At 42.7% G+C, this 12,255-nt stretch overlaps 1 protein-coding gene across 2 annotated transcripts in view; it reads right to left on the bottom strand.

Moving 5' to 3' along the window:
* Dtnbp1 (dystrobrevin binding protein 1) overlaps nt 1–12,255 on the bottom strand; it is a 108,958-nt gene that overhangs the window by 4,605 nt on the left and 92,098 nt on the right. For both annotated transcript variants that reach the window (XM_020169591.2, XM_074082876.1), the window contains one exon: nt 4,015–4,170. In XM_020169591.2, coding sequence (XP_020025180.2) covers nt 4,015–4,170 — 156 coding nt within the window. The remainder of the gene's footprint in view (nt 1–4,014; nt 4,171–12,255) is intronic.

Raw genomic sequence — 12,255 nt, 5'->3', positions numbered from 1 at the left:
TCTGGGACTATTTTAAAACATTTTTAACAATGTGAAACAAATACTAACATCTGAAGCAAAAATTAGCATTGTTAAGTCTGGAAATGTGGTATGTTACATTATTGTCAGTTCTTTTCTGGATATTTAAATTTCTTCATAATTAAAGTAAAACCAAGCCAGGCACCGGTGGCTCACACCTGTAATCCTAGGAGGCAGAGATTAGGAGGGTCACAGTTCAAAGCCAGCCCAGGGCAAATAGTTCACAAGACCCTATCTTGAAAAAAGCCCAACATAAATACAGGGCTAGGGGAGGGGCTCAAGTGCTAGAGCGCCTGCCTAGCAAAGCATGAGGCCCAAGTTCAAACTGCAGTACCACCCAAAAAAAAAAGTGAACATCAGTTAATTGATCACAATAATTTGCAAAATTCTAAATAAGGCCCCCAGGGAGGAGATAATCATACCAAGTTAAAATCATAGCTGGTTGTTGTGTTTTAGGAAGTTGTCGCATTCTAGAACATCTGCTAGTTGGGGGATACTGAGTTGGAGTATAGATGAGTTTTAATCTAGGCTGTCTTGACTACCTTTATTACCTTTATTGTTCATATCATTACTGGCACAAATATCACCTCATTCTGTTCCCAGGACCCTGGGTCCACTCTGGGACATCTCAGGACTGAGTTAGAAGACATCCACAGTAACCCGAAATCTGTGAGAACGAAGAGCCAGAAAGCAGGTACACAGAAGGGCATTTCCAAGGTGAACTATTAATAACAAACTGCATTGTTGGGATGACCTGACTCTCAGCACAAAGTGAAAGCAATAAAGATGTCTCTCTGAGAAATCAAGAGGTACATCAGGTGGAAGGGAAGCTCCACCCTGGGCCAGGGTCTTACAAAGCATTCCATCAAGCTGTAAAGCACTCAGACCCAACTGGCACAGGGCCATGGTGACGGCTGTGAGGCCTCCTCAGCACTCTGCTGGCTCATCCAGCCTCACAGATGGTCCAAGCCTGCATCCTTTATAGTGAAGTTCTGCTCTAAACTTTTCAGGGCCTTGTCTTAATAAAAAAAAGGATCCTTTTGAAAGCAAGAAAAATTTAGACAGCTATTTCTGATTTAGTGGAGTCTGATTTAGTCAACTGACTGACTCTTTCTAAAAAAGACTTCCCCAGATTCATCCTGGAGATGAAGATCCCTTCTTAAGAAGACAGGAGGGACTGGGAATGCTGAGGCCACTGCTGACAGCCCTGGTGAGGGGCCTGCTGACAGTTTGTGGATCTCTCCAGCTCTAGCTGAGGCAAGCTGAAAAGCCCAAGGCCTCCAATTTCCTTCTTCAATACTTCAAATCCACATATACTGATAGCATGTGCCTATTTCATTCATTTTATTTAACAAATTGAGCCAAACACTCTCTTGAAGAAAATTATTCTTGAGATGCTGAAAACCACAAAAATCCAACCACTATTTAATGGACATCTGTCCAATATGCATTTGCCATGTGCCTCCCCCTTGCCTGGCCCTGGGGTCTGCTAGCCAAGGGACTGACTGCATATACAGACGAGCCTGTCTCCACGCATGCCTAGCTGTCGAGGCTAGGCTGTGGGTCCACTGGTCTCCATAAGAGAAGGGAACTCCCATAGGGACACTTTCATTTCCCCTGTGCCTCCTCTGAGCTCAAAAGAGCGCATCAAAACTGAACAAGGGCAGTTAAATCCTTCACCATGAGAGTTTCTGCAGCCATTCTCCAGGACACAAGGCATAGTACACTGTTTCATTATGCTAAAATCTGCAGGTTGGCCAGGGTGTGTGGGTCGTAGAGACTGAATATTTGTGGCCTGTGCCCAAATTCATTTGTTGAAGCCCTAGCCCACAATGGGTGCATGTGAGATGGGGCCAGAGATAATTAAGGTACCTGAGGTCAGGAAGCCGGAGCCATTATGAGATTAGTGCTCTTGTAAGAAGAGATGGTAAGCTGGGGATGTAGCTCAGTGGTAGAGCAATTTTCTAACACGGGCAAGGCCCTGGGTTCAATCCCTAGCAAAAGAAATAGGAGATACCAGAGCCCCCACCCCCACTCCCCATGGGAAGATGCAGTAAGAAGGTGCTGTCTCTAAGCTAGGAAAAGAGCCCTCTTTAGACACCAACAAGCTCCCTGATCTCAGCTCTCAGACCTCTGGAGCTGTGACAAGTACATTTCTGTTGCTGAAGTCAGCCACTCTGGGGTGTGGTGGTATTTTGTTACAGCAGCTTCTCATCTCCTGTCAGGGAGGATGAAAATCCCTGGCGCGACCCTTCCACTTGTTCTGAAGACACATGGCTGACTGTTGTAAATCAGTGGGGGAACCAGGGCAGAGGTAACTCTTGAGGCACAGTGTTAAACTTCAAACCTGTGTCATCCACAGAAGTTTAGAAAGCATTCTGTATGGAGTCAATCACCTGCACCTGTGAGCTTTGCAGTTTTTTCCCTTTTCATTCTTTGATTTCTTTGGCTCAACTGGATGACAAGGAAGGAACAAAGCCAAGGTGGCAGAGATAAATTGGGAGGTGAAGATGGGCCAGCAAATCTGGGAAGGATGAGCATAAGGAGTGAGGTGGGGGAGGGGGTCCAGGAGGTGATGAGCAGCCCAGGAGGACAGGGAAGCCCCCATGAGTCTATAATACCAGGGCAGATTGCTTGGTACCTATTAGAGGGAAAACAGAAGCTGCCCTGCCTGCTCCAGCTGTTGCTTCTCAGACAGCTGATTCCTCAGAAGAGGACAAGGAAGGAGTCTAGTGTATCTACTTCATCCCCAATCACTTTGTTCATTTGTACTTCTACATACTGTTCATCTAGAGAACTGATTAAATACTGTGGACCCTCCACTTCTGTTAGTTCCACATCTATGGACTCCGCCGACCTTGGATGGAGAATGCAGTTAGGTCTGTGATGGTCAGGTCCAGACACATTTTGTAGTATTTTTCTCTAAGCAATACAGAATGTGTACATAGCATTCATATTATATTAGGTTTTACAAATGACCTAAGGATGATTTAAGGAATTGGGGATGTTTGAAAGCTCTATGCAAATACCACACCATGTTATAGAAGGGACCTGAACATCCATAGATTTTGGCATCCATGGTGAGGGGTCCTAGAACCAATACCCCACATACACTGAGGGGCAACTGTGTATTTGGACACATCCTGACGATGAAGATCACCTTAAAAACATACACTTTGAAAGAATTTTTTTTTTCAATCACCAGGATTGAACCTGAGGGGCTTGTGCCACCAAAGCATGCACGACAGCACTGAGCTACTTCTCAACCCCTCAGGATCCTTAATAATGGGAAAGAGACATATACAACATCAAGAAAAGTCAGATACAAAGCCATATAGATGTTTAGCTTGATAGCAACTACTTAAATAGAATTATGAAAAAGACTGGGAAGAACCAAAGTGAAATTAATAATAGGTATTATCCTAAACTGTTGAATTATGGTTCATTTTTTTTTTTTGTCTTTTTCACTTAAAAGTTTTGTTTTGTTTTTTTCCCCCCTGAGGCTGGTTAATAGCTCAAGTAGTAGAGAACCATCCTGCAAGCTCAAGACCCTGAGTTCAAACCCCAGTATCACCCCCGCAAAATTTATTTTTATCTGGCTGGGAGGGAAGTTCAGTGGCAGAGCACTGACCTAGCACATGAGGGCGTGGGTCAATCCCACACTACAAAATAACAACAAAATATTTTGGGGCCAGGGATGGGGGTACATGGAGTGCCTATAATCCCAGCACTCCAGAGGCTGGGGCTGGAGGACCTCAACTTCAAGGCCACCTGAACTGCTTGAGAGGGACCCTGTCTTAACCCTCCCCCTGCCATAAAAAAAGACTTTTTTTTCAAGCTTTGTAGGCACAAAATTTGTTTCTAATTTTAAAAGTTAATCTTTAAGTCTTTAACCAGGACCTAGAACTACAGGAAGAGACAAAACACAGGCAAGTCAGGCGTGGCCTGAATGAGAGTTCCAAGGTCGGTGAGGCAGAGCTGCCCCGCCCTGCTTACCTCGCCGCTCTGCAATCTGCAGGTAGCCTGTGGAAAGGTACTGTTCCATGTCCTGCTGGAAAGCCTCCTCAAAGAACTTCTGCCGCTCTTTCAGCTTCATTTGCTGGGTGTGCTCCATCTCCAGGACCTTCTGTGTGTGCTCTGCATCTAGTTCAGCTGAGGAAGTGGACCACTTGGGTTAGGGTTTGAAAAAGGGGCTACACAGCACACGGGAAGTGGCACTTTACTTTGACAGACCTGGCACCCAACTTCATTGACAGTCACCACTCACCCCCACCTGCACCCTTCTGTTACTGGCCACTTGGCCCTATGCATGTGCTGTTCTCACCCACACCACTCACTTTTCAATGATAAGCAGTTGTCTGTCTTTCAGGACCTACTTCTCAAGTAGTCATTCTGTAACTCATGGAATCTGTTGCACCATCCTGATGTTTCCACAGAACTGTCCTCAATCTTTTATAACTGACTTCTAAACTATGATATAATAGGTAAAGATGTGGAGTTCCTGAAAGACTGTGACTATCCATTTTAATATCTTGTCACCTGACTCAGTGCCTGGCACATAGTAGGCCCTTAATAAATATAAACAGTAAAAAAATGTAGTAATGGAATATTATTCATTCCTAAAAAGGGAAGAAATTCTGACACATGCTACACCATGACAAACCTTGAGGACATTATACTAAGTGAAATAAGCCAGTCACAAAAAGTCAAATACCGTTTTGATTACACTAAAATGAGGCACCTATGAGAAGTCAATTTCAGAGAAAGTAGACTGGAATTTTGCAGAGTTGGGGAGGTGGGAGGGAGAGTTAATGTTTTAAGGGCACTGAGTTTCAATTTTATGAGATGTAAAGTTACAGAGATGGATGGTGATAATGGTTGCACAACATTAAGGTGTTTAATACCACCGAACCACACACTTAACTTGGTAAACTTTTGTTTTTTTTATTATGTGTATTTTACCACAATAAAAACTGGGAAAACTATGTAGCCAGCATGGTGCATTAGAATGTGTCTAGGTTTGGCTTTGCTATATAGGGATCATGTATCCTGGCTAGTAAATCCATTATCTTTCTTGTCTGAAAATTTTAGGTAAAATATGAATGACACCGATATGAAACTTCTATGAAATAATGCAAAACAACTATAGTTTGAGGTGAGCAGGGGCCTTCAAGTTAGGCCGGCGTCAGTGCCACCGGGCAGCAACTACTGACATGAGCCAGCTTAGCCTCGTTCAAACAAGAAGCCCGAAGTGCCGGCTGATAAACAGACTTTCCTAAGTCCTGTGGCGAACGTAAAACTGATACCAGCTCTAGACATTTCCCATTATTCTCCTTGTGTGGGTTTAAGGGTTAGTTCTAGACTTGCTTTTAAAACTTAAGTCCTGTGGCACAGCTGACTTCACAAAGCAGTAAGTGTCTGAGCGAGTCTGACCTACACAGGTTCTCATGGCCACAGGGCTTTTCCTGGAGAAAGGTGAGACACACAAGAGGGACTTGACATGGGCTCCTCTCTTGCTGCTCTGATGATGGAGGGGCCGTGCAACAGGGAACGTAGCATCGAGGAGCTGGGAGCAGCCCCCAGTTGATGGCCCACAGGACCACAACAACCAGGACCTAGAACTCTGGAATACCACATGAGCCTGGCAAGTGAATTCTGCAACAGTGCCAGAGAAACAGCAGGGACACCCAGATTTCAGCCTGATTAGACCTTGGCAGAGAGCCCAGCTGCACCCTGCTGAACTTCTGGCCCACCCAGACTGATACAGATACATTTGTGTTGCTTTAAACTGAGTTGTCTGTGTGAGTTCCTGCTCCTGTCTGAACCTGTTGACTGAGGAATCTAACAAGGACAATCTGAGCCCTCTTCCTCGGCAAATGTGTGAGGACACCTATGCTGTGGCAGACACTGTGCTTGGCTGAATTAGAAAGAGGGTAAGGTGATTCTGTTACTCCAGAATCAAAGTAGTCAGCTACCTGACTCCTGGGGTAAGGCAGAAGACCCTAAAAAGTAATAATGTACTCAACATCTTATTCCCTCAGCTTCACCTCTGGGAAACATCTTTGGGATGTTATCAAGTGAGTTTTAACAAAACCAACATCAGACCTCACAATGAACAATGGCCCAGGAGGCCCCATGTGATCTGTCTCTATCTACAACCCTTCAAATTCCCATCACCACAACTCCTGAGTACACTAGTCCTGTATGCAGGATAGATCTTAAAGCTTAGTAATGGGGTTCATTTTTTAATCTCAAATAAGGTCTAGAGTTTAGTACTTAGAATATCCTTGGCTTTCTTCTTGTACTCTAATATACATACATGAAAGGAATATAAACTGATGTTAACCTGAGCAACACAGACAGGAAAGTAAACTTCCCAGCAGCACACGTATACTTCCTATGCGTACCTCATACCATCCTACCCACCACATGCCCTCTCTACATCTCCGTCACCCTCCACTCAAACCTGTGTTCACAGGAAGGTAGTGTGACAGTAGAAAGAGCACAGGAGTTGGAGCCAGTCCCAAGCTAGGTCATATCCTACTACAACTGTGAAAGGCGGTTCTGGGAAGCTCCTCCACCTACCCACAGGGTCCCACATCAGGCTATACGTGGGCACCTCTGTGCTTTCTGCTCAGAGTATCCTCTGAATCCTGCAGAGTCCACAATCCAGCACAGCTCTAAGGTTCTGGGGAAGTGAAGGAGCCCTCAACAGTGGCCAATAGGGGAGGTATATCCATGCCCAAGGCCTCCATCCTTTCTGGGACACACTCAGAACACTCCAAGTTCCTGGGAATTGCTGGCTCAAGCAGCCTCTCCAACCAGGCTTCCTTCCCGTTAGCTTATTCCCTCTGCTGCTGCCTCTCCTTTCCCCTCCCTCCCTCCTGTCTCCCACACCAACCACCTGCAGCAAAATCCTTCTGTTTCCAGAGATCCCCAAAGTAGGTATCTATTACTAGCTATCATTAACTTTGCCTGAGTTGCTACTTTATCCTCTATACAAGTGAGGTAAAAACACTCATTTCCTCAGGGTGTTGGCAGGATTCAGTGAGGTGGTATATGTACCAGCAGCAACACGGCATCAGCCAATGGCTGGCAGTATTATTATAACAACATTATCTCTACAACAGACTCTCCAAAAAGGAATGTCATGAACTGTTACCAAGAACTAGGATGGAGTCTAACAATGACCACCACCCTCTCCACTCCACTCAGACAATGAAGAAGCGAGAGCTCTCAGGAGCCTGGGCGCTGAGGAGGATGTCTTCTTACTCAGTTCACTTTAGCTGTCTGTTTAAGTGCTCCACACTGCCAAGTGCATGAGAATAAGTCAAGCCTAAAGCATTAAGTATGCTTCAAACACTTCACAGTACAGTTAATATGCTTTATAGAAATAATTCCAGAATAAGCAGTACAAAACCAAAGATCAATGTGGAAATCATCAAAGGGGTTTTAATTAAAGAATATCTTCTTTATATGTAATTGAAAACATTCCATTTTTCTTCAGAATACTTTGGCTATCTTAGTTTCTGAATTCTTGGTCCTATAGATTTATTTATTTATTTATTTTTGGCAGTACTGGGGTTTGAACTAAGGACTTTGCACTTGCAAAACAGGTACTCTACTGCTTGGGCCACACCTCCATTTTGCTCTGGTAATTTTGGAGATGGGGTCTTGAGAACTGTTTGCCCAGACTTTGCCTCCCAAGTAGCTAGGATATCAGGCACCAACCACTAGTGCCTGGCTAGGTTTATTATTATTATTGTACTGAGAGTACACTGTGACATTTACCAAAGTTCTTAAATATTTATAGTTGAATTCATCCCCTCCATCATTCTCCTTTCTCCCTTCTCCCCCCATTCCTGGAATAGTTTTAGCAGGTCTCATTTTTCCGTTTGCATACATGAACACATAACATTTCCACCATATTCACCTCCTACACCCTCTCCTTACATCCTCCCCCTTCCCACTTGTGCCAGCCCCAGACAGATCCTATAGATTTTTATCTTACTTTTTTTCCTACATTGGGATGAAATCCAATCATTTCTCAACCTTCAACCTTCATAGGGGGTTGGGGTACTCTGGATTAGGGAACTTAGATTTTTAAAATTTTTTATCTATTTATTTTTTTGGTGGTACTGAAGTTTGAAGTCAAGGTCACACTTGCTAGGCAAGTAAAGTGCTCTATTACTTAAGCCATACCCCTGGTGTTTTTGCTGTAATTATTTTTCAGATAGGGTCTTGCATTTTACCAGGGCCAGCCTCAGACTGTGCTCTTCCTAACTATGCCTCCTGACTATCTGGGATGATAAGCACACACCACCATGGCTTACTGGTTGAGATAGGGTCTCATTAACTTTTTTGCTGACACTGGCCTTGAAGTGTGATCCTCTTGATCTTCACTTTCAGAGTATCTGGGATTACAGGTGTGGACACCATGTCCAGTCCTGAAGTTTTAAAACACTGCCGTCTAGTTATTTTAAATATCTTCAACTGTCCCTTCAACTGTCCCATGTTGGCTCATACTTTATTTCACAGCTTCTATTACATCTTGGGGCTGACTGCCAGGTAGGACTTACTGAGCACCAAGTCCAGCAACACTGTTCCAGCTATGCATCCAGGATGAGTGAAAAAGCTCATGCCAGGCATTTAAAAATACCTCTGCAGCTCGAAAGTTAACAGAGATTTTCTGTCAGCTACGAGATAGAATGGGGATGGTCTCGTTGTACTGTGTTGCCTGAAACCATCTGCTGAAACTGCACCAAGAAACAACCAAGTTTGTGACACCATAGAAGGGTAGCTGAAAAAAAACATCAAATTCAGAGGTTCAGTAGCATCTGAGTCTTAGGATATTTAGTGAAAATCTATGTACAGAACCCTTCTTACAAAGAAAAATGACTCCTCATTCACATTTTTGATGCCATTTGTTATAGGGGGGAAAGCCAGATAAGCACAAAGATTTAAAGAACTTCAGCAAATGGCCTCAAGATTGAGAAGGATAAAAACCAAGGAAAAGATACTGTCATTTTTCTACTAGGCACCAGGAGTAATCTTTAATTCCATCATCAATCCAGGTCTATGACTTTTTATTTCTACTCCAGATCACTGGTCAAGTTTTATCTGTCTGCAAATTCCACATTAGCCACCATGTATCAATTTCAAATGGACAGTTAATCAAAAGAACAAAAATTTCCATTACCAACACAGATGATGTGATCCACTCTCAGTCATATGTTTTCAAAGGGGCATAAAGGTGGCACACCAGATAAAAGAAGTTCACAAAAATAACCCACAAGGCTTATTTCAGGAATAATTTCACCCTACTCTATAATTAAGTCTCTTTAACTTAAAGAGCCAGTAAACAATAAAGGTGTGAGGTGTTAATGACTGACAATAGTCCCCAACCTTGCTGGCAGGGAGGAAATGGATGATGTGAGGAAAACTAGGATAAGCTTCTCTGTAAAAGATTTAATGAAAATATTTTCAAGCTAAAACGTAAAAAGAGAATAAACATTTAATTAAATATGAGTTGAGAAAAATTTTGGTACCACGGTTCATTTAACCATTCACCCTTTGAAGGATATATGGATGGGTTCCAACTTTGGGCTACAATGAATAAAGCTGCTACAAACACTTGTACAAGTTCCTACATGAAAATACATAATTTCTCTGGGACAAACACCCAAGAGTGCTAAATTGTACTAAGTTTGTTTTTCAGTTCTGGAAGGAAATGCCCAACTGTTTTCCAGAGAGGCCATCATTCCATTTTACACTCCCACAACCAATGTATGAGTGATCCAGTTTGTAATACAGGGAATCTGTTTCTTCCTCCTTCTCAGAATGTCTGTTCATTAGAAACAAGTTTCTGCTTCCTCTTAAATATTTTCAATAATTGCTATGTTTCTAAAGGTAATGTTACTTCACTGACACAGTTTCCTTTATTCCCTCTAACTTACTTCTCTTTATGTTTGGGCTTAATAAAATGTATTTAATTTTAGGAAAATTTTATTCAGACACTGAAGGCTTGTTATACAACAAGATTTGCTTTGTGCATGCTAGGCAAGCACCCTACCACTGAGCTATATCACCAGCCAATTTATAAAAGAAAGGTGTTTTTTTTACAGAACTTTACCCTCTATGCAAAACACACAGACAGACAGAAACACACCTCTTACATCTGTCAAGTATTATAAACGGTACTTACTTACTTTCTTTCTACCTGCAACTAAGAAAGTTTGATCCTTACCTAACGTGTAGTAGCAAAGAATAATGCCAGTTCCTGTAGTCAGAATAACTAACGTTTATAATACAAAGGACTCACGGCCGTTCCAGAGTTGTTCACCAAACTCAGAGCTGAGGAGTGGTACTGGAAGTGCTGTTTCTTAAACCCAGGTCACAGGAAACACTATTCTAGCATCCAAGCTTCTAGAACACGTGTTATGTTCCGGAATTACTCTGGAGGAAATGACTACTGTCTTGAGTATCAGCAGGATATGCAGTGTAGAAGCACAATGTGTATGACAAAGTTTGCTGGCTGGTAAGAAAGAATGGCCAAGGGTGGCCCTATACTAGAGGGCAAAGTCGCTTACAAGAGCTGGGTCTGAGTGTACTACTCACCCCTTGCCTCCAATTGTCTATCATCAGGAGGACAAAGGCTGGATGATAGTCACCTCTGGTTCTTAAATGCTCAGATTTCATTTTTACTTACTTTTGATTGGGGCAGGAAAAGGTAATCCCAAGACTCATTTAATATGTTAAATTAGTGTTAAGGTATTTGGAACCTTTTGTATTTGAGCATGACATTTCAAGACAATTGGATTTAGTAGTAATAAAACTGATGGCTCACACCTGTAATCCTAGCTACTCAGGAGACAGGGATCAGGAAGATCTCAGTTCAAAGCCAGTCCTAGGGCAATAGTTTGTGAGACTAGCTCAAAAAAACCCACCACAAAAAACAGGCTGGCAGAGTGGCTCAAGTGGTAGAGTGTCTAGCAAGTGTGGGGCCCTGAGTTCAAACCCCACTGCTGGCAAAAAAAAAAACCCCAAAAAAACCCTCGAAGATATCTTGCATTTATCTTTCTGATGTTTTTGTTTTCCTCTTAAAGAACGATTAGGGGCTAGGGGTATAGTTCAGTGGTACAGCACATACTTAGCATGAGCAAGGACCTGGGTTCAAGCCTCAGCACCACACACACACACACACACACACACACACACACAAAATCAGAACTAAAAAGCTTAAAATGAATGGATAATCTGTGGTAGAAGCTTTATGAGCTGTTAACCTGTTCAATATACACCGGCTCCAGTTGAGAGCCTAATGGTGAGGCTTAGTGATTTGCAGCGAGGTGCAGTGGCATCAAGATTGCTGCACTTTCTGCAGTTCAAAAATAACTGACTTGAAACAAAGTCACTTTAAAACAGCATTTCAACTCCACTTGAAAATGTTATTCCATCATATGCTCACAAAAGACATATTTCATAGAAACAATATACATATAAATGCTGCATAACATCAGGAATGTATCATGTTGCCCCATTCTTTGACTAGTTTTTCATGTGTGATATATTTATGTACATATATATGTGTATATATGTGACACATGTCATATTACACACATAATGTATATGACACACCCACATCTGTAAGATTTAAACTACTCTAGGATAGAAGCTTTGTGTTACAGATATTTAGACAATAACCCAATTTCCTAGAACTTTTAAGCCACACCTGACATTTGCCTGAATTTTTTCTATGCAAGTATTAACCTGTTTGTCAAGAATGGGACAGAGGGCTGGGGGGTCTAGTTCAGTAACAGAGCACCTGCCTAGCACACATCAGGTCCTGGGATCACTCACCAGGACTGTGCACAAACACACACACACATACACAATCCCTTGGGAAAAAAAAACTCAATGCAAAGGAATTACTTGGGGAAAAAAATGAGAAATATTAGATCACTACAGTTTCAAACTCAGAAAGATTTAACACGACTGGAAGAGTTCTAGGAAGAGAAATTTAACTCTCTGCCTATTTCCAGGAGAGAAATCAATCATTTAAGAGTCCATTTGGGAGACAGTAAGCAGGTGGTTCTCCACATCTAGCACATCAACTTGCCTGAAGGGCTGGTGAAACTGGAGGATACTGGGCCCCACGCTGAGTCCCTCATTCAGTCATGCTGGGGGCCAGAGAATCTTAGACTAGCAGATGGTCACCTGCTAACCAATTCCCAGGTG

Source organism: Castor canadensis, chromosome 8, assembly GCF_047511655.1.
Source record: "Castor canadensis chromosome 8, mCasCan1.hap1v2, whole genome shotgun sequence".
NCBI lineage: Eukaryota > Metazoa > Chordata > Mammalia > Rodentia > Castoridae > Castor > Castor canadensis.
The sequence above is the reverse complement of the archived record's forward strand: the minus strand, read 5'-3'. Positions and strand labels throughout refer to the sequence as shown.